Source organism: Poecile atricapillus, chromosome 6, assembly GCF_030490865.1.
Source record: "Poecile atricapillus isolate bPoeAtr1 chromosome 6, bPoeAtr1.hap1, whole genome shotgun sequence".
Lineage (NCBI taxonomy): Eukaryota > Metazoa > Chordata > Aves > Passeriformes > Paridae > Poecile > Poecile atricapillus.
This window is the reverse complement of record NC_081254.1, coordinates 26,347,871-26,371,378: the sequence shown is the minus strand read 5'-3', so window position 1 is coordinate 26,371,378 and position 23,508 is coordinate 26,347,871. Positions and strand designations below refer to the sequence as shown.

The 23,508-nt window shown below is 41.9% G+C and overlaps 1 protein-coding gene across 3 annotated transcripts in view; it reads right to left on the bottom strand.

Moving 5' to 3' along the window:
- Positions 1-23,508, bottom strand: part of NEURL1 (neuralized E3 ubiquitin protein ligase 1) — a 142,215-nt gene that overhangs the window by 5,299 nt on the left and 113,408 nt on the right. For all 3 annotated transcript variants that reach the window (XM_058841024.1, XM_058841025.1, XM_058841026.1), the window contains exon 4: positions 11,383-12,063. In XM_058841024.1, coding sequence (XP_058697007.1) covers positions 11,383-12,063 — 681 coding nt within the window. The remainder of the gene's footprint in view (positions 1-11,382; positions 12,064-23,508) is intronic.

Below are 23,508 nucleotides of genomic sequence, written 5' to 3'. Positions count from 1 at the left end.
TGAGGACTTTGTATGAGAGGAGAAGCAATTAGTCTCAGCCTTCAGTCCCTCAGTTTCACCCCTCTCCAAAAAAAGGAGCACTTTGCTTCCAGGCACAAGCTGAAGTTAAATTAGACACTGTAAAGGGCTTTGGAGCTCTCACACTTGAGATACTGTAAAGGGGTACCTCCTTTATCACACAGATGGAGCTGAGGCTGGAGTTCAGCTCAGTAAATAAGCAAAGAGAATGATGCAGCCTCTAATGACAGCTACTAGCAAGAGCCCTTCCCCTCCAGTCTGACAGATGACCGAAGCAGAAAACTTGCCCTATGGTAACACACACTGAACACAGGCCCAGCAGGGGCACAGGGTTCAGCTCGTTCACTGCACACACAAATATGCACACTGAACAGCTGAACAAATTTTTCAAGCCTTCCCTCTCCTCCCTACAGCCTGGAGACATCTCTTCCACTCAGCTGACACACAGCACATTGCATTTCTAACACCAACCTGGTCATTGCATTAAAGGCAAAATAAAGACTGTTAGGAGCATTTCTCTTCCTGGACTAAGAGGAGAATTTGGAGGTGCCCCAAGTATCACAGCATATGAGCTGATGAAGCATGCTGGCAGCAGGGCAAATGGCCTTTCCACAGTGCAGGGAGAGCTCAGCAGTGTAGGAACCATGGTTTTCTCTGGTTGTAGCTGGTCCCAAGATGGCCTTACCCAAGGGCCAGCAGACACCTTGCCAATTCTTTCTACTAATACAAGGAGCAGCGCTTGACTTTTCTCCAGCGTCAGTATAGAGCTTTATTTAAAACAATCTGAGTTCCCTACCAGACAAGACACATTTCTCCCTTGGTGACAGAATAATCAACATAAGACACGTTACTCATGCTTTAATATATTGCTGGATGGTGTGCAGATACCATGACAAGGAGCATGGAATGAGATCATGAGCAGAGTGGAATGAGTGTGGCCAGCCTGGCTTAACTAAAACCAGATACATGTGCTCAAGGCCAAACATGCTCATTGTGTGCAGAGTTCCCACCAAGAGCCAGTTTTCAAACCAAGACCTAAAAAAACTAAATAATTCTAAGTAAATCAACTTAAACATTCTTTCTCTAAAGCCCCCAGATCAACTGTCTCTGCTGCTAACTTGTCTCATGCTTGATCTCAAACATGCTGAACACACTGGAATCATCCTTATATAGATTTTGAATCAATTCCATTTGTTGTTTTATCTTTACAAAGTCCAATTATTAGCAAAGACCAGTGCAGACTGATGCTTTCTCTACACTTCCATCATCACTCCAGGAGAGAGGTGGAAACAAATTGAATCTCTATGTCCACCCATCAAAGTGGGTGTTATGTTTTCAGAAGAGAGCTTTACCATGGAATGTACAGGCAATATCATTCCAGGAAAGGCTGCTAGTATGCTAAAAGTTTGTAATTCAAAATGGCCTGACAGACTGAAATAGGGTCAGAAATAAATGGTATGGGATTCAATGTGATCAAATGCAAAATACAGCACTTAAGCTGAGATAATCAGCTACCTGAACACAATACCATCCTGTTACAAAAAAGTTGAGCCAATCCAGGGTCATGAGAGGCTGATGAAAGAGGCTGGAGGCACTGTGCTACCTTTGTCCCCAGAAATAGTCAAAACTCAACTGGACAAGGTCTTGTGCTACCTTGGAAGTTAGCCCTGCTTTGAGCAGGAGGTTGGATTAGGTAATTCCATGGGGTCCCTTCTGACCTAAAATATTGTATGATTCTATGATTTTTATATGGCAACATTTTTCACAGCCTGATGAATAAAGTGAAAAACCAATCTGTTCTTTATGAATGTTCCGGATAAGACAAGAAATCATGGGTTCAGACTCCTAATGTGCTATGGTTAGACATTATGTAGATAGTGAAGTACTGTAAAGCAATCAGACTTCCCAGAGAGACCATGACATCTCCATCATTAGGGCTCTTTCAGGACAGGAAGGTGAAATAAGTAATCTCTTGGGATCCCATACAGCATTTACAATTTTTATGACAGTAGCTATCTGAATCCATAACTGACCTTTATAAAACATCCTGTGACCAAAATACAGCAGCTGTGGCTGTCAGAGATACTTTTGATTCTCTGTATCTATTGTGGTGAACAGGGTGATTTCCCAGGACACTGCAACCCACTCTCCAGGGTATCTCCTGAGGCTGTCCCAACTTCCAATGGCAGCTGTCTGGGGAGAGCTGTGCTGCTGGAGCACTTATAATGGTAGGAAGACCAGATACAGTCAATGCTCCCTAAAAATACAGTTTTCAGTTAACGCTCCTCCTCAGTTATTTTATAAAAATATTATTTCTACATACATTTCTATAAGAAGAATGCAGAACCAGTTGTCTGCACTCCAGAATCATCCTTTTTCCCCCCCCCTTTGAATCCACCCCACTTAAACTTTGTTTTTCCTGTCTTACAGGATGCAGTCAGTGAATGTCCACTACTATACAACTCACAGTTCACATAGTTTGATGATCTTCAACATTTTTATGGGCTTTCTTCACCCATATCATCTTGACAACTATTCTAGAAGCTTAACTAAGCATTGTTCCTGAAAGACAAAGTACAGGAGTGTCCTTCCATAGTTTCCAAGGAAGATAAAGTCTTATGCAGCATAGTAACCTGCCCATATGCTGAGTTTCATGGGGAGCATGCTGACAGCCCTTTCTCTTTTATAACACATTTGCTGCATGAATAGGACAGATAAAGTAATTATCAGTGACAGATCAGGTAATTATCAATAGCAATCACAGATTTTCAGTGTTGTTCCATCCATCCACAGGCCCCAGAGCTTTCAGCACACAGCGGAAAAGGCTACTACAGCTGCTCAGGTCTGGCTGCAGCATATTTAAGGGAACTCAAGAGATCTCTGCAATTCTCATACATTTCAGTCTAGTGAGCACTGGCTACCTGAGAGTCATAGTCACTTAGATGCCTTTTAAAACTCTCATTTAAAAATTTCCTTTTGTTAGGAGACAGATTGTTTAAGCATGTCAGCTAAAATTCTTGCCGTCTCAAAAACTGTTCAATACCCTTTCTCATATTTAACGCTCTCAGTGTATCACGTCCATTTATTTTGTTATCTAAACAGGATCCAGGTTCTTTCAAAAACATGGCACAAATGTGGGTTCTGAGCTCATGTGAGCATCTCTCTTAGGAGATCTGTTCTGTAATACATGAGCTGCTCCAGAGTGAGTGGGCTGTGATATTACTGAGACTGAATGTTGGATACTGGAGCATCCATATTTTCTTCAGATTTTCTTGCTTCCAGCCAAGGCTGCAGGAGAGCTATTCTGTGCCCCAGGGCCATTCAGGTCTTGCCCAACGGGGACTTCTGAACCCATTGTGCTAAAACAAAAGAGCAAAGCACCTGTTGCTGCCTGGTTTTGTGGTAGTTAAAGATCAACAAGAATGTTAGGAAAGGATGTGAGCCTATCCATCATTTCTGAATGCTGTAAAATACATGTATTTACACATCCATTTATTGTGTTCCCACGGTGATGGGAACAATGCTGCCCTGGCCAGAAACCAGAGCTTCCTTCCCCTTGGGCTCAATGGTTTTTGGCCAACCATGCTCTCAGAGCCCAGCCTCTGTGCTACAGCTCATCTCTGCCTCTCAGGTACATCAGTACCTGGTGACCCACATCAGCTGATGATCCATGGGCTTTTTTGCATTCAAGTATTTCCTGAAGCACTTAAAAACTGTTCTGGATAGAACAATGCCACATTTTGTCCTTCACAGGCCCATGAAAACATAAGGGATTTTGCATTATGCTAAAGAAATGTCCGGGAATAGGTCAAACAGCAGCCTGGCAGATTTTGCATGCAAAACCATAAGGTCTGTGTTCGCAGATGGGCGTCAGACAACCACTGTTTGAGGAAGTAAAAGTTAGATCCAAACCACATGGAGAACAACAGTTCAGACTTTCATGAGGAACTGAAAAGGAGTGTACTTTATGGCTTTACTGGAGCCTTGCTGTCTGCTGTGTCCAGAAGGGCAGCGGGGCACCAGCACATCCATTACCCTCCTGCAGTCACAGGCACACTTCAGCTAAGCAGTGGAAACATGAGAGCTCCAAATGCTGCAGCCGTTTTTGATCCAGCAGCTCTCACAGCCCAAACCCAGTCTGCTCCCTGGAAGCAAGGAGCACGAGGCAAACTTACAGAGCATCTTTCTTGACCTGACAGCTGAAGTTCAGTGGTCATTCTGCACTTACATCTTGCCCTGAGGGCATGGACACCATGCAATGAACATCTGGCTGAAGTGAAAGAGTCATAGAGCTGGAGATCTACCTCTCAACCTAGGAAATACTAGAGCAAAAAAGCACACAGGCACATGCCTACATCAAGAAGAGGTGAAAAAAGAAGCCTGGATTTAATATCTAAAACCACAAAAAATGTGAGTTGGTGCTTTCATCTTGTTTAAGAAAAACAAATCAAGGGTATTTGGGAGACCAGAGCAGAGATACTTCTTTAAGCAAAAGGAAAATTGCTGCCTAACCCAGCACTTGTGTTTTTCCAGGAGGGACAGGTATAAATAGGTGGTAGTTGCATACAACAAACAAATACTTTTACTTAGCCAGCACTCTCTGGATTTCCATGGGCACTGCTGGATGCAAAGGGATCTGTCAAAGAATCAAAGAAAGAGTTTAGTCTGCTATGTGATTCTCACAGTAGCCAGAATAACTAACTCACACCAGTGTTAGATCAAAGATTAGGCAGATTTTATGTGTCCTGACAGACAAGCTGCAAGGCAAAGAGGCTGGTATGGAATTCCATATCCTGTGTATTTACTGTAGGAAGGCAAAGGTGTTACAAGATAAGGGGAATCTATACCTCACTCACTGTGAAAATCTCACTACAGCCAGTTTCTTATACTAATGATGATAATAGTTCCTGCTCTTGTCAAGGAGAATGTGCAGAGGCCAAGACATTTGGGAGCCCTGTGGCTGTTGCTGGAGGATGTGTGTTTGCTTTACCCAGCCTGTACCCGGATACCAGCTCATACCTCAGAACACAGGCAGATGTCCCTGACCACCTGTGGCAAGTGCATGTTAATTATGTGTCATGTGTGATGAGATCTTCAGTGTATGGTACAAAGGTGCCACAAGTAAGTATTAACACTGACATTGCTGGCACTGACCACAGGGAAGTCAAACATTTGGCTGCATCCACCTTGCCAGTTTTCCAAGGTCCAAGTTACAACCTGTCCTCTCTTAAATAGCAGCTTCTCTTTGTGCTAACTCTCCTTTGAAACAATGAATATAAAACAAGAGGTGAATGGAAAGCTCTGTGCAGTGCTGGAATCAAGCCCAGCAGTAAAGGATGCTGTATTCTCTTTGCAGCTATTTCAACTTACCAGCAGTAATGTGTACTTCACTCATAATGAAAGCAAACCATACATGATAGGAGTATTTATGATGAGGCATCTATTATTACAAGTGTATTGCCTTCCAGGAGGCACAGAATATTAACTCTCCTCCTTCCCCCTGGTCTCTAACACCATAAAATACCCTGTACCCTGCAGTGCATATGAATTCTAGGCTGTTAAATGATACACATGGGCCTGTTAGATCCCAATCAGCTTAAATTAGGCCATTTTCCATACAAATCAAAACATGGAATATAGAACTCTGGGGCATATCTAATTGAAAGTCTTTTAAAGGAAGATATTCATTATCTGCATTTCTGTACAAAAACGTTTAGGCATTTATCAAGCTTCTCTTATGCTGTGTTTAACTCAACAATTTCCACATCTCTGGAATGAACCAAGCGAGAGAAGGATCAAAATTCCAAATGGGTAATGTAGTGTCCACCTCAGAGATCAGAGATGAGGGAGTGTGATTTTCTACTGCCAAGAACTATCTTCCCTCAAACAGGAGAGGCTTCTAACTTCAGAGCTGGAGGACCGAGATCCTGGATGCTTCTCGCCTGTGTGAGATACTTTTCTACAAACTTACCTACAGTCTGTGCTATGGGCAGTGTGTATAACAACTGCACATACCAAATACCATTTAAATATTTTGTGTGCTCACTGCAGTAACTGCACATGCAAAGTAAGTATCTAAGTGCACCCAGACAGGAGAAGCTTTTTGGAAGGGACAGAATCTCTGCCATGGGATGCTGGAGTCCTGTGACAGTCAAGGATCAACCACAAGATAAAAATCTTTACACAGGAATGGACAAAAGCCTGGAAAGGCAAGGTAAGATGGGATCATCACCCAAGAAGTCCTACAGATTTTCAGAAAGATCAGGCCAGACAAATGGCACAGCAGAGACAAGAGAAAAGAGGAGAAAGTCTCCCTTAGAGATACACTGGAGACAGTAGTTGCAGGAACTGTATCAGCAAGATTAAGTGAGGGATTCTGGGACACAGAGAAAAATTACTGTTTTGAAGGGAGAGGGCAGTCTCCAATGGCCTGTGGATCATTAGTGGTCTGTGGTGAGTTGGTCACTCACCGTGGACAGAGCAAAAGTCACGGTAAACCAGACAGGGCAGTGTAATGAGCATCACAGAAGGAGACAAAGTAATTCCCCCTGCTAAACCATTGCTCTCTGACACCTAAGCAAGATACTGTTCTGTTCATCCATGATGCTTCAAGTCTTTCCAGTCAGCCCCAGGAAAAAGGCTGTTTCAACAAGGGCATCACAACCAGGGCTGCTAAGTCTGACCACCAGTGAGAGCCATAATGGGCACAGCTCTGAGTAAGCCTGCTTGTAACTGGGACTGACTGCAGCTGGCAGTCCTTCAGACTGGCACGGAGGCCACTTCAGATCAAATTTCACTGTTGATTTAAGGAGCCCTTTGCCAGCAAATTGTGTCCCACAGTACTCTGCTGAGCTAATTTCCAATTTGGTCCATTGCCCACTGCTGCTGTCAGAAATCCCGAGGAACTGAGGACACAGAGCTCTTTTTTCTGCAAGTCCCATGTCAGATCTTTCTTCCTCACCCCCACAGTTTTGAGCACATTGTCCAATTTCAAGAAAGTCTGAAAGAAGGATGCAAACATCAGCAACAATTGCTATTTAAAAATTTTCAGTGGGCATCTAAGCAGGAGCCCCAGCTTATGTCCATGTAAAGGAGGTGGGAAGGTATCCCACATTTATCCAGCATGGATGTGAATTCAGACTTACCCACACCAATGCTGGCTCTTGGGTTGTTTTTTTCAAGCCTAGGGCTGGCTCTTGGCCAACATTAGGAGACATCCAGAGAGCTGCTATATTGTGCAGCTGTTCTGGTGAGGCTGGACTTATGGAAGTGCATGGAAAGAAAGGACACAGATAAGTTGGCAGCTTGGCTTCATTAGTGTGACTGTTGATGGAACAAGTTATTTCATTGCTCAAAAGAAAGCTTTAACATTATTTGAAAGGATGAAATTCGCAAGGGAAACCAAAACCACAAAAAAAAAAAAAAAAAAAAAAGAAAGAAAGATGAAGGAAGTTGTTTTACTTGCTAGCAATTCAAGTCTGAGACAAAAGAAAATAAAAGAATATCCCCAACCATTTGGATCCTCAAACATTAAATATATAAACTTATTGCAGTGATAGCTTCTCCAGACATGAGTCATACATTTTGAAATCTTATGGGGTCAATCAATTTAACTTCATAAATGAATTACACCACCAAAACCTGACCGAAACCAGACCATTGTATCCAGACTGGCTCATTTCAACCTTTCAGAGCTGTCAATAAAACTGTGTGTGAGCTGAAATGCTTACCAGCAAAAGCTGAGAGCAGTAAATCAAATTTAATAGGCTAGTTTTGTTGACTAAACAGGAATGATGCCTGAAAAAAACCAACCCAAGCCTTAACTAATGAAATTCCTAAAGGATACACAAAGACTGTTTCATTTCTACATGCCTAATGATCTGGGTTTCTGTTTGGTTGGTTTTATGTGCATAATCCCCAGAATTACTAAATTAAGAACAGCACTTAACATATAAAATATTTAGAAGGGCTTTCCCGACAAAAAAGATCTATTGCCTCCCTCAATAGCTGGTTCCCATTGTTAATTACCCTCATTTATGTTTAATTTAAATTTGTGTCCCTTTATTTCCCAGCAGCTTGATATTTTTTATGCTATTATCTGCTTCATTAAAGTGCCCTTCTCTTTCATTTATCTTTCCTCCATGTGGTCAAGTAGCCTTTTAAACTTTTCTTTGAAACAAGTTGACATTCTTCTGCCTCCCCTATAGATGACTGTGGCCTCTCACTGCATTATAGTGGGGCTTGGGTTTAATTTATTTTACTTTTGCTGGGATGGCATGAAGAATAATAGTGTTTCCAACCTCATCTTTATTTTCAGCTGTTTTATTTCTCTTACAGCAAATATATTGCCAGTATATGATGCCAAATTGATAAGAGGAAAACAGAAGTCAGAATTCTTCACTATCCAGCTAACCCCACACTACCCTCCTCTCCTACAGAGTCTTGTAAGATCACCAGCCTGGGTAGGGAAAGAATTTATCTCCAGCACTGTGGAATAACTGCAGTCAGCAAATGTCAGCTTCTGTGGCAAAGTCACAAGCCAGCAGAGACCTGAGCTTGCTCCTGCTCTGCATCAGGACCAAATAAATAATGTCCAGGCATGAAATACAGAATCCAGTGATCAACACCTGGAGTCATCTTTTTCTCTGAGTCAAAAATAAACCTTCTCTAGGTGTAAGAGTGGCTGTCCATTCTCCAACCAAAACTGGAAAGCTGGAGAAGAAGCAAACCTAGCAACTTTAATTTCACTTTATAGTCAGCTGTAGTTCCTAGAACATCACTTTGGTTAATCTCTTAATGGTGTGCCCCAGAAATAGAATGACATCTGCTATTTATGATAGGTTTGGTACAATTATGCCTTTTGCAGTATTCGTGTCTCATTTCTTTCAAGGATCTGTAACTTCACTTTTTCTATTAAAACTAGAAAAAAGTAACTATAAATGTCTTCTGCTGAGATATAAAGCTCAAATTACAAAAGACAGATCTCACAAAATTACTCTTGTTAGCATTCTGAAGATGGAGCTTGTTATTAGAAAGATGAACACTTTACATTCTTCTTATATTTTTCTAATATTATAATGACAGATATTATGGCAAGCATCATAATCTGCTCCACTGCAGTGCAAACAGGGCACATCACTTTCCTAATAAAACTGCAATATTTAGAGATGGGAGTTCATTATTTTCTTTGCCTTCTGTCAGGATATTGCTGATCCATGTAATTACTGCAGTTGCAGAGATGCAGTTGGGACAGCATCAGTACTTTTCTCTGGGCAGTTGCACTACACTGATATTGTACTGATACTGGGACTACATTGCTCCCAGCACTATTAGACTGGAAATATAGGTATGAAAAGCTCAATATGCATTTTAATACCTGTTAAAAATTACAGGCAAGCTCAGATTTCATAGTATTTAACTTGGAGATAGCTTGCTGCCTAAGCTGATGTGGATAAGGCTGTACACTCAGCAGGGTCCTACCCTTTCCTTGAGGGAGGCAAGGTCAGCAAGTCCAGCTCTTTTCCCTTACATTTCACTAAGGAACAATAGCCCATTTTCAGATTCTCTCCCAGTGACCAAGGCCAGAAAAGCCTATCATTGTCACAAACACAAGAAGTGAGGGGTTTTCCAACTCTGCACATTTCATTTCATGCATCCAAATGTAGATTTATCTAAAAAATGCACTGGAGATGTACTGGTTTGGGCTGAACTTGTGATCAGGCAGGGAGGACATTTGCAGGGCATGCACAGCAGGAGGTTTACACAGGAGGTCTGTGTTCATGTCTATGCTCTCTCAAATTCAGTATGAGGATGTGATTCTGTCCCTCTGGGGAGACGCATCCTTGCTGCCCTGTTTCAGAGCTCATTGCAAACAGGCTGCTTGCTCTGTGCCAAACTGCCAGAATCAGTGATCTCATATGAAAGGAAGCACTGGTCGATGATTTAGTTTTACCAGCAGCTCAATGACCTAAGTATGTTTTCCTTCTAACGTACACAGGAGCATTTAATCTCCTGCTTTACAGGCTCTGTTTGACTTCACCTACCATTATCACAATGACATGCTGGTGGAGAGCAGAGCTAACCATGGATTATGTACAGTACCCACATCAAATGTAATCAGGCTGAATTAGCAGGGATTGAGTCTCAGGCTTCTGAAAATAAATTGCAGTATTACATTTGTCATCTGTGAGCCTTTAACAGCCACAAAACACTCACAGCAGAGGCCTGTGGTCAGCTTCAAACAAATTACACAAGGCATTTCATACTGTGATTAAGGTGAACTGGACAGATGAGTGTGTGTTCACCAAAATTTATCTTTAAAGACTGTCTATAAATCCTAAAAAAAGATGTTGGTTGGCTTTTGAGTTTGATGGGGAGGCAGGTTGTTGTTTTTTTTTTTTTCACTGTTAGGTCTGAGGAGTTATTTGTCGCAAAATGGAATGTAAGTATAAAGTTCTATAACAGTATAAACAGAAAGAAGCATTTTAAAATCATCTTCATTTAGAGGGGTCCCAGGATTACATAATGTTCTCAGAATCCATCTTTCACTGTCTGACACCAACACCAGCAGAATCATGATATGGTAAAATTCATGACCAAACACATCCTATACTTGGTCTAATATACACACACAAAAAAGTAAATTTGATCCTGAGAAATATTATTTCAAAGCTTTTCCCTCCACACCTTCGAACCATGACTTGCAGCATTTCAATGAAGTAAGTCAGCTAAAAGAGCTGAAAAAAGCAAAAATAACAAGAGGCCAGCTCTTCAGAGGTCTATCAACCTGTGTGAGCTACACTGCCTTAAAAAGGGCTGGAGGACAAGGAAACCTTTCTCCTGCTGAGAGGGTCAGTGCCATGCTCTGTGAACCACTGGGTTTCCTCTCTGCTTGCTGGCTTGCCTCTCACATACAAGCGTGAGGAAAGCAAGGGCACCCTCTTTTGGGAGTCCATCATCTCAGATATTTAACACACAGAAAAGGGCATCAGATCTCTTTTCTCCTGATGGCTATACCTTTCATTAGCTCAGCCCAAAGCACCTCTCCTCTGCCCTCCTTGCTTCTCCTTGGTCAGTGATGACTCATCTGTGCTTTAATGGAGGTCCCTGAGGCTGAATTCATTATCTGAAAAGAGCTTTGAGACCATCACAAGAAGGGTGTTACAGAGGTACAAGGAGGTTAAGTCTTGTAACTCATACCCATATGCTGTGTTTGTGCCTTTGAATTTTTTTCTTTTTATAAAACCAAAATTTGTATGTGATCCTAGAGCAGGGAGGGAGCTGTTCACTCCTTCTCCCATGATGTATTCCCCCCCACCCTCGCTTTCTTGTGCACAAGGTTTGGAAAAAGGAGGTCCAACATACCCAGCAATCGAATTTGCATGATGGCGCCGTGTAAAACGAAGAACATCCAGAGGGGCTGGGAACAGTCCGCGCAGACCTGCATGCCAATGCCGGCACCATTGTGGCTCAAGTGCAGCTCACCATCAGAATTCACCATAAATCCCAGGATGTCTCCGCTCTGGAGGGGCACCACCACTCGGCAGATGGCCCAGAACTCCTTTCGGTCGACCAGGGACTCGGGGTTATAGGGGAGGTCACTGGGGCGCAGGGTGCTGGGGTCACAGGATGTCACCCCGTAGGACAGCGTCCCTGTGCGCACAGCGTTGGACTTGTTGATTTTCACAAAAATGGTTTCGTTGATGCGAAGGGGTCTGCTGGTGAACACCAAAGTCCTCTCCTCCCGGGCGTGCTCCAGGCGGGCCACGGTCTGGTCATCGAGGATTTTGACGTGGGGTCCCCGGAGGTGGTGGAAGCGGAGGTCGCTCTCCAGCTGGGATGGGAGGAGGTGGGAGTGCTGGGAGTTGAGGGAATTCTGTGGGATGGGGCAGGTGGTGGCCGTCACGTGGAAGGTGTCCTCCTGCAGGTTGAGGTCACACAGGCTGACCGAGAGGCGCGTGTCCTCTGTGTCCCGGCGCAGCGAAGGCCGGCGGATGGCCGTGAAGGAGCGGGGCCGCAGGCAGTCGGGAGGGATGATTTCACTGTCTGTGGGGAGAAAGAAAACAAAAAAAGGTCTCTTTCATAGAAAATGAAAATGTCCAAGAGCTTGAAAAAATATGAGTTTGCTTGATATGTTTAAAAGGGAGAATCAGAGACCTGCTGCCATTAATAAATTTTCCCCTTTGAAATATGGGAGCAGAGTTTCTTAAAATGTATTCGCAATCAATTGCTGTTCTTGTACTTTCCCCACCAGCAACAACATTTCCAGCTTCTGAGCAGGCAGACTCAAAATCAATGGCAAGAATTGCCCAAGGGAGGCTCTCCTTGGAGAGGGAAAGCAGAGGATAAATATCTGAAATACACCCTCAACATACCAATCAATATACAGGCTCCAAGTTTTCATGCCCTCTTTATTATCTACAGTGATTCTCACAGACTTATGGAATAAATATCTAGCTACACATTTTTTTATTTAAAAGAAATTGCTATTTCAGCTCTATATTATTTATCACCATATGAAATTTAATTAATATTCCTGTCTATAACTAATCATTAGTGTTCTAGTTTTCACTGCAGAGCAGTACAGATATGAATTTTACAGTGCAGAATTTGAGAACATGCCGGGTTTTAGAAATACAATACAATAATTTATTATTTCCAAGCCATATAATTAAAATTCAAATCCACAGATATATAACTAAGCATGATGAGGTTCAGACATTCAAATTCACCAGTGGAAACAAAATTGCACCTTATCTTCTTCATTAGTATCACCTGCAGCTTCAAGAACTAATCAATTATTTGATTATTCTTCTGAGGAACATACTATGTCTTTCATGCTGAAATTAGTTATATTTAACACATCCATAGCTGTGCTATTGTCTTAGAAATTTTAAAGAATAATATTCTGAGAAAAAAAACCTTCATTAAAAAATTATAAAGAAAGCTGAGATAATGAAAAAATTAATTCTTATGTCCAGATTTCTGAAGTCTAAGAAGCATGATGAGACCATCCATTTGTGTGAAAACTGAGTGTGTGGGAAACTCCTGGGACAGTGTAAGAGGCTGTGACCCGATTGCACTGAAGTCTATTGTGGCTTTGAGCCCAGGTCCAAATTGCAGGAGGTGACACCGCCCCACACAACACAAAGCAACACACCAGACCCCAGCATGGGATGTGCTGCAAACACAGCACAAGGACAAACAAGAGGAAGAGGCAAAGCTGTCCCTAAAGCACTGCTAGGCCCTTGCAGTGGACACCTCTTCCACACATATCCTTGGGATTTTCTTTATGACAACAAAAAGCAGGACATCAGGTTATCTGAGGATTTTCCCAGCGGGGTGTACTCTCTCCCAGTACACCAGAGTAGTAGCTCTGTACTGGTGTGCCAAGCTTCTGAGTAACCAACATCTCCTGCAATATCTGAGGTCTGACTAACAGCCTTTCCTGTCCTCCTCTTCTGGGAGCCCTGACAAGAGCACACCCACACAAGGTTTGGCTTCAGTGGAGTTCTTTGCTTTGCTTAAACTGGATTATTCCAGGCTCCTCTTTAAATAAACTGCTATTACAAGGGAAGCAGAGTCCTAAAATAAAAATGGGCTTTGTTTCTCGTATTTGATTTTCTGCATACTGGTATTTCAGCCTCTCAGGAATTAATTGAAGAAAAGGAGGAATAAATAAAATCAGAAATTACCCCAAGTAATCTAGAAGTGGGTCGCATTAATGCTTTGAAATATATGGGCTAGCATTTGCATTCCAAGTGCTCCTGCTGGATAGCACTGGACTTATTTTATCCTCCTTTAGCCGGAAACCTACATAGGAGAACAAATTAATACTGGCAGCTGATGACAATCCTTTTGTGTAGGTGAATGGATAGAGACCTTTCTGAATAGGAACAGAAGGTCCTCTCTATTTTATTCCCTGTAACTATGCATGTGCAGCCTGGCTGACAACTGTGATGTGTGGGTAGCTTGCAGCCAGGGTTTTGAAACAGCTTGTTTTCCACCAGGATGCTTGCATTTCCCTTTGGCTGCTGGACAGAATATCTTTTTCCATCTGAAAAGAGGTTAAGAGAGATGGAGTTCTTGCAGAAAAGACACATGGCAGTGATAGCAAACCAGGGTTACATATCCAACTGTTTTACTTAAATCCCTCAGTAGCTCAGATGCATGGCCACCTAAGGAATAAGGTGTCTCTAGCATATAGAAGCGACTGTGACACTTAGTTCATTAATGTTTGCAAACAGCCATGGAAGAAACGATTGCAGTTTACTGGCTTCTGAAGTATGTTTGTGACAATTTAGAGATGAGTCTCTAAGAGATGCTGGCCTGAATCACAAGACATCTAGCCAAAGGAAAAAAAAAATCCCATTGAATATAAATCAAAACAAAAGTGGGATTCATCTTTTGGGGTAGTAGGTAGGTTGGAAGAAATGTGGAATGCCATTTACCCAGAATAACCGATAATAGCCAAGGGCTGTGAAAGAACAGTTCTGGTGAAATGTGGAACAAATGTGGTGACTTTGACCACTTTCTTTCAGAAGATGATGCCCAGGAATTAGCTGTTTTTCTCCTCTAAAGCTTCAGTTCTCACTTTTTAAACACAGACCAAACTAGTCATGCTGAATACAGATGAAGCTCCTCATGCTGGAATGGCCCACAGCACAGCCTTAGCCCTGCAGAACATTTACAAGTGATCTTTAATGCCTACAAAGGAGAGACTCCTTTGTTCAGGAGCATTTATATTTACAGAGGCAAATCTGGGGCATTTATATTTACAGAGGCAAAAAGATTGAATGACTTCATGTGACGAGACTGTAAGACACAAAATGGATCCAACTGACCATTACCAAGGACCATCTGGCTTCAGCCTGAAGAATTTAGAAATCACTTATCTCTTCATTAAATATTAAAGGTTATAAAATTTATTGTATAGGACAGTTGGCAATGTTTCTTTGGAAAAGTCAGTTGATGAGAGATCTCCTTGTGTGAGAATAGATGGACTTGTGAAGACCACAGCTGTCCCCAGGCCACCACAGCAAGCATTAATCCAGTGGCTGGGACACCACCAGAAAGCTGGCCTTGACCATGGCAGCTCACTGGACTTGGCTGCCCAGGCAGCTTCCCTGAGAGATTTGCTGAGCTCTGCATCAGTGCAGTTATGATGTTATTTCTGGATTTTGAGACTTAAAGTTTCTGGTAGCAATACAGACACAGCCAAAATGAAAATATTTCTACTAAATACAGTTTTTCTGCTCATCAGGTGGAGAGTCTGAGACACTGAATTTAAAGGATGCCTACCTTCAAAAAAGCCTTTGCATTTTTTTCTAGCTTTGTTTAAGAAAAAAAGTAAGGAGGAGTAATTAATTTATCTAAGTAGAAATGAAAGGCACTTGAACAGTTCAGCCGCCTTCTGTTTTCTTTCCTTTTTAGTGGGGTTTATCTTCAAAATTTAGATTCTCAGCAGGTGATTCCTTAATCAGAAAAATAATTTGAAGTATCTTCCTCAGACCAGAGGCTTCAAAGCTTTCCATTTTCCTCCTCAGAGGGCATGGAACAGCTTCCCACTTTGTGCAAGCTCAATGCAATGGCAGTAACACTTTAAAAGATCTTTTACAAGAAGCTGGTGAGCAGACAGATACAGCTGTAATCACTGCACTCAGATCAGAAGTATTTCACTACCACCTTTCTTTTGAACCACTGCCAAATACTGTCTTCTCAAAATAATTTATTTCCTTAAACATGTGTTATGTTAATATGTAGAATACATATTTATTATAGAGATCACATACCTGCACATTGAACACAGCTGCAAGCACATCCCAACACAAAAGCATTTCTAACCACCAGCATGCACAAATTATCTCAGCCCCACACAAGCCCGAAGGGGATATGTTGCTGTCAGACTGTCAAATCATCATTTCCCTCCTCTTTCTCTTTTTCAGTACTGTCTGTTACTGCCTGAAGGCTTGACTTTCCAAGGTCATGAGCAGCCAGTATTCACACACCTGTAAAGGATCTGAGACTGCAAAGCAAACTCAGCATGGACACACACACATTGTGGAAACTCAGTCTGTGTTTAACTGCAGCTCAAGGGACACAGATCTCCTCTTGATCAATTTCCTGAGATTGGTGCAATCCTATCACCTCCATGAATTGTAATTATTCAGAGTATGAGTTCTCTAGAATGAGCTATGGAACATCTAGAGTAAACAAATCAACTTCGAGACTTAGTACTACAAAAAATAACTTATCATTTGGAGAATCAAGACCATTCTGTAAGAACCTTAAGAACATATCCCCATTTCTAATGATCCTTCCTACCAGGACAGAGGAATGTTGAGAAGTCAAGGAAGTGCCTCGTGATTCCTTGCATCAAGAGAACATTTCTGTCCTCAGCTACTAAGCCAAGAGTAAAAACTGGTAAGGCCAGAACTTCACTGGTATGATGCCTCCCTTGCCATGTTCTTTGTTCGCCCTTCCTTCTGTTCTTTACTTTGCTTTTTCACAAGTGCAATTTTCTTCTCTTAATCCCTCGCTTCACTGGGTAATGGTATTTTCAGTGAGTACCAGTGCTCATGGTATAATTTCCATGACCAAGGAACCTCAGGGGTACTAAGTTACCAAAAGACACATCAAAGTCAGTGGCCAATGCAAAAACATTGTGTAAACCTGCACCTGCAAAAGTAGATATGCTGTGCTATTCCTACCACTCTCAAGTGGCTCCATTCCCACTCAGGAATGCAAATGAAGCCTCTTTTTCCCACCATCAGCTCTATCTGTCACAAGGAGTTACCCAGGGAGGACAGCTGCCCTTCCAACACCTGTAATCTTGCAGTGTCTCCTCCATGGTCTACAGCAGAGTTATGCACCAAACAGACCATTTGGCAGGATTTTGACATTGCAGAGAGAGATGTTTGAAATATGAGGCAGATGTACCATGCTGTAAAATAGCATCGCACTCAAGGGCAACTGGGGAAAGCAACCAGTGGTAAGACAAGAAATAAAACTGTGCTTCTGGAAACCTGTTGCTCACAGCTCATACTTCCCACCGTGGGAGTGCATTATTTATCTCAGCTCAGCTGCCTTGTGTGGTGCTGTGGCAGCCCCTGCTCCCTCACTGGCTTAGTCCTGGCAAGCTGACGTGCACTGCTGGGGCTGCCATGCTACAGTGCAGAAGTAGCCAGAACAATTTCTGTATGTTGTTTATAGCTCAATTTATTATGTACTTTAAGGTGACTGAGGGTTTAAAATATGGTAAAATGGAAACAACTTATATTCTCATTTATCCCTCCTAAAGTAAGGATGGAGATCACTGCAACTGGTGGCAAGGAGTAACACTTATTCTCAAACTCCTGTGTTTGCCAGCTTGCCTGATGTGTGTATGGCATCCAGCCCACAGCATCACCTCATGTGGAAAGAAGAAAAGCATCTGTAACTGGGTCTGGGAAGGAAGGGCTATGCTGTAGCCCTGGGTTCAAAATCCACCCAAATTAATGGGTGACTGGAAGCAGATTTTCATACAGCCTGCTGTACTCATGGTGTAAAGACATCCTCATAACCGTGGGATGCTTTGCTCTAGGCTCCCTCAGCCTCTGCCATGGGTATCCTAACTGCTTTGTTGTAGCAGGAGGAGCTATGCAAGCAGGAGGGTGAAAATCATCCTTACTTAAAATAAACACAGACTAACAGAAGTGAAGAATGCTGAGGCCCTGTTCATGGTCACTAAGAGGTAAAGCTCCAGTCACAGAGCATATCCAAAGTGCTTTTCCCTGCTGGCCATGTGAGAGGAGATACTTATAAAACTACTTGTTTTTCTACAAACTCTTGTGAGGTCTGGAGAAGAGACTGGGATCTGCCATGCTCAGCATAATGCTACAGAGACCCACACTCCCAAACGGGTCCTTCTGCTCTGATGCTGCACACAGGTTCTCCCCTTACTGCTTGTACTGTTAAATTGTGAATTTATATAACCCGAGACCACTCCATTGTGTTTATTTCTCATAAACCATCAGGCGCCAGAATGCAGCTTCTCGGACCATACAATGAAACCACTTTCAGAGCATTATTGTAGCACGTGGGAGGCAAATGTTTAAAATCGCTCAAAGGAATGATTCAGACTAAAAACCTTTTGCCATATACTTAGGAATTCACTTCTACAAAGTACATTTCTCTTTATGAACAACTGAGAAATCAAACTGCCTGAGTTATTGCCTCTGATCAACCATTCCTTATTGAAAACACCCACACCAAATCAAGGACAGCAGTGAAAATCTACTTACACAATACCTTGCTATGTGCATTTCACTACTTCATTGACAGTAAAAATATCCCATTTCAAATGGAGGTGCTCCCGTTTGCTCTCACTGCTCTTTCTCCTCTCTTTGCAAAACTACAGCCAACAGACAATACCACCTGTACCAGCTGTTTATGGAAGATGCCAGGCTGCTCTTTAAGAGACAGTAAAATCTGCTCTGGGGCAAACTGCATCTGAGATCAGAAGCCAGCTGCTGTGCTCTGCAGCAGAAGACACTCCTCACCATGTAAACAGAAAGGATATATAAGAGTGAATGGCAGGCAGAAAGAATTAATGTTCTTATTTTATAGACTGGAAACTGTGGGGTGGATTGAGCAGTCTGAAGGGATAGATATCTCCTCTGGCAGAACTCTTACGTGAAGCCCCTTAGGGTTTAGCTCAGTGCACAACAAAAGCATTCCATGGTACAAAACCACTCAATTTTCCATGGTACACCCTCCCATTTCCTAATTCTTCATCAATGCATTATTCTCTATCTGCTGCTCCTCTGCTTCTGTGTGCAGGTTGCTCTTCTCACCTCAAAAATCAATCTTCTTGGGACTCCTCATCCACTACAGATCCCAGTGGCCAGCATGGAAACCACTGTTCCAGAATTTCTCCTTCCCCAAGACACCAATTTGGTATCACCACACAGTCAGTAGAGAGCGAGCACACATTTCACGTGCATCGATGTTGTAAAAGCACGAGTTAATTGCTACGTGCAAATATTGGCTTCTTGCCCACTGTAACCTGGAAGCCAAATTACCTGGTATTTCATATTAGCCATTTTCATTGCAGGAGTGGCAGATATTTAAATCACTCAAGTCCATTTGTTTGCCTGTGACCAACACCGTCCTACTTAACTGTCTGACATCATACCCAGATAAACGTTTTTTCCAATATTGATGGAAGCATTTGAGAGAGTTTCTACAATAACCAAGAGGCAGAAGTCAAAGATCAAGCAAAGAGTTACAGAGTCCAAAGCTGAAGTTCTTCTGTAGGAAAAATAATTCATATTTACACTAAAAATTGTCACCAGATTTTAAAGCTGGTCATTGACTCTGTGGAACCAACTGCAAGGCTACAAACATCTCCTACTTTAACAGGAATGAGTGGAGATCAACAGTGCTTACATTCATCTCTCTGGATTCATCTTTGCTTTGTGTTTGCATTTACTTGGATAAAAATCAGCATTTCTTTACAGGCATTTTGAGAGATATTGAGCACTAAAACAATTTGGTTTGCATGACTCAGTTTTGGAGAAGTGATAAAACATGGGATGGAAGAGAATAAACCTAGTCTTTAGTTGTTACCAACAGCTCGGTGTTTGATAAATTTATTGTGTAGATCTGGGCGCTTCCTGTTGCCATTCAGGACCAAATCCTGCTTTGAGGTAATGGTTCTTTTATACTATCAGGCAGCTGGTGTCCTGCCAAATGACTCTCAGGAAAACCCTTGGTATCTGTTCAGAGTACTTTTCTAAGAACACAAATATGTCCTGGGTTTGCTGTGACTATCACAGATTTCTTGTCATGGGTTGTCAATGTTGAATCAATAGTACAGACAAAATATCATAGCAAAACAAATCAGAAAAAAACAACAAATGATCTGGATTCTAAAAGGATGTGAGCTCATGTGCTGCCAATTCCCAAGTTGAAATATTCAGAAAGGGAAAATAAAAATCCCGGAGCTTTAGAAAATTGTGGCTCTTTTTAAACCAGAGTGAGCAACTGCAGTTCCCAGGCCAGCTTAGTAATTGAATTGATCATCTGCATATTCTTCAATAAAATCTAAGGAATGAAAGCATACACTCTTATACATGAACCGATAAATTGCAGTTCTGGGGCATGTATTATCTAATAAAGTGCTCTGAACCAGTCTGGTTTATAAAAAATATTCATACAATTCTGCCTAACATCTGTAAGCATGTCAAATTGATTTGCACATGTGAAACAGCACAAAGAGCATAACTAGCCTCATAAAATTGAAATAAATTACTGTTCTCCTTAGAAAATATGAATGTTCTGAAAGAGTTTGACAGTAGGTTATGGAGTGGAGAACAAACTTCCATATATATGTTACAGTTACGAATTTGTTTTCTTTTCCACAAAAGCTGATGCTTAGAGAGAGTCTGCGGGGTATTGGCAACATCTGTGTTACAAACAACACATTTGAGTTTCATTCAGGCTTTTCATTCGGGGTAAATTCATCCTTCCCCTCACCAGCAGTTTTGAAGAATGACAAATACCCTTCAGGTTGAAGAAGGTGTGCCTAGCCACTGCCACAGCCACCTCTGGATATTGGTGCCTCCTGGTCTGAGTCTCTTTATTGTGTTTGTGGGTTTTCTAACTCCCCTTAAAGTCAGAGAAATATGGTTTGAGCAGAAACCATGTGCCCTGGGTATTGTGTAGACAGCCTAGATCCTGTTATTCACTCCTTAATCCATCTCCCACTCACATATGAAATCTCTGAACTTTACTCCCACCCCAATCAATGATTTTCATCTCCATGCCCCAGGCCTCCTAGATTCCACAGTCAATTATTATTATCCATCTTGGAAACCACAGCAAAACAATCATCACTTTTAGGACCATACCAATATTATTTTAATCTCAGTCCTGCCTCTCTACCTTCCATTTCCTTGGACTATTTCTACAGACAGAAAGCCTTTTTTATTTGCTTTAATTACCTGTAATAGACTTAATTCTCCCAGGAGACTGTCAATTATCACTTTATCTGATGTTTCCTGATCTTTAAAATGTAAATTTCTCTGTAGAAAAGCTCCAGGGTTTTTTGGGTTTTTTTCACCTTCTTCATGGGAAATTAGGGCAATAATTGCAAGTCCTTATTGTCTAATAACTTTATAGACCTGTCTTCTCACAGCTCTGACTGTTGCTTACTCCTGGCACTATCATTCCTTTTACCCTCCTATCCTCCTAGGAATTTTGACCCTCTTATATCTCACCCGTTCAGGTAAGAACACAATTGCATGCAGTGTTAACCCCACAACTTTACCCCAATGTGCTCTGCCACAGGTTGCTATGGGCCCTCCCACAGCCCTGTTTCCAAACCTTATGTTACTGTGCAAACGTTTCCATAGCATCTCAGTGCTCACAGCCGATTTCCAAGCTGCATCAGACACATTCCCTCACCCCCTGAATCACCTGACAGCAATTTTCTTCAAAACAAGCACTTTCTGCCTCCTTCCCATTTATCATTCTCCCTTCCTGCATCTATCCTTTTTCACTCACTTTCATTTCCCCCTGTGCCTTCAGGCAGCCATGGAGATGATGGCTCCTTCTGCAGCTTCTCCCCATTTTCCAGTGTCAGGCTCCTGCCAGCACTGATGGCTTTGCAAACAGCTGCTGAGGGAGAACTCAACCCAGCAACAACCACCTCGTACCTGTCAGGGTCTCTCCAAGGGCCAGCCTCTTACCCAGTACCACTGCTTATTGAACTGATTTAATGCCACTGGGGGAAGACTCAATGCCTTAGGAGTCCCAGGAACCTGGGCTCACTGCAGTCCTGTTTGGTTCAAAAAAGCACTGCTAAATGATAAACTGCCTAGACAGCACAAGGATTTTGCTGCTAGCTCACCTGTCAGGGCTAAAAGCACAATTTTCTACTAAAGATGCATCCTGTGAAATGCAGTAATAATACATAATATTTCATAGCCTGCCTGAAGAAAAAATAAAATTAATTGTGAAGATACAGTATTCCAGGCTAACCTGAAGCAGTGTTCAGTTTACCTTACTTCCTTTTATAAAAGGAAGGTCCCAAATGAATATGGGACCAAGAGCTTCTCCAATTGGTTTCTGTTGCCAGTGATTTTTCAAGATTAAAATGTTATTTCAAGGCTCAACATTGAAATATAGAATGTTGAAAATAGTGAAAGAAAACAGCTAGAGTTTGCCAAAAGTATTTCAATTTTTCAACCATGACTAACTAAGTTTACAGATATCTCTCCTCCTCCAAGCTGGTTCCTCATCTAAAGATCCAACAAACACATATCTGAAAGAATTCACACAGTGCTATTTGTCCAGAATATTTTATTTGTTTTAATTCATTTTAATATGTCTTTCTTGGAGAATTTCCACCCATAATCCAGCAGGAAGGATCTCTCAAAAAATTTCTGACTCATTTTCCACACGTACAAAATTGACAGTAGAGCCATTACACACCATCCACCCCACCCCTATTCCAGAGCTGGTGGAGTCTGAGGGATGCACTCTCACAGCTGTGCATGGAAGCAATAAATCAAGGCCTTGTTTGATGAGCTTGTTTTAAAATAGCACAATTGCTGCTGTCTGCACCAATTCAGAAAAGTTCTGTATGTTTAGGCATATTCCATGTCACAGCATGTTCCATGTCACAACAGCACTTCAACATACACTTCCTCTAAACAAGTATTTAGATCCCACTAAATAGGATAATACAATATACAATAATGCAACAGGATGTACACATAAGCATATCAGTTTCAAACAAGGAGCACAGGGTAAGGTTTAAAAACTACATTCCACAGAATAAAAAAATTCTTCACTCAACTGCTTTCCATCTGAGCCCTTGCATTGTGCCAATGGAGAGAGCAGCAAAGGAGATTTCCTGAAACTAAGCTTAGATGTCCCACTCTAGCTGTCCCTGCTGGACAAAATTATGGGGGAACCAGCAAAAGAGTCCATGCTCACTTCCACCAAGGTACATAACTGAAAAGGCCATCTCTTTTATAAATTCTTCATCAATTTTGTCATGCTCATTAGGCTTTTGTTTTCTTTAAAAATTATTCTGATACCCTGATATAAAGGAACTAAGGAGCTGAATCTTGCTACCAAAGTTTTAGCCAACTCCTTAACAAGCAAAAGACAAATTTCACTTTCATCTACCAAAGAGAAAAGCTTTAACACCTTGCCTATCATTAAAGATGAATGCACAGATCATAGGATCCACTTCAACCACAGATCATTCATCCACTTGTCCAGCTTCAGTGTGTTCACCAATCTGGTAATCAATATAGGGATGACTCTCCCAAACTCAAGAATTTCTCATCCTATTAGTAGGATTCAGCTTATGCCTCCTTCAGCATCAATGTTTAAAGCAATATTTGGTGAGATTGTTATTGTAAACCTTTCTACAGCCACTCCAAACTGTTGTAGGGAACTATCAAACCCTTGCTACATAATAATAAAAATTGCCGT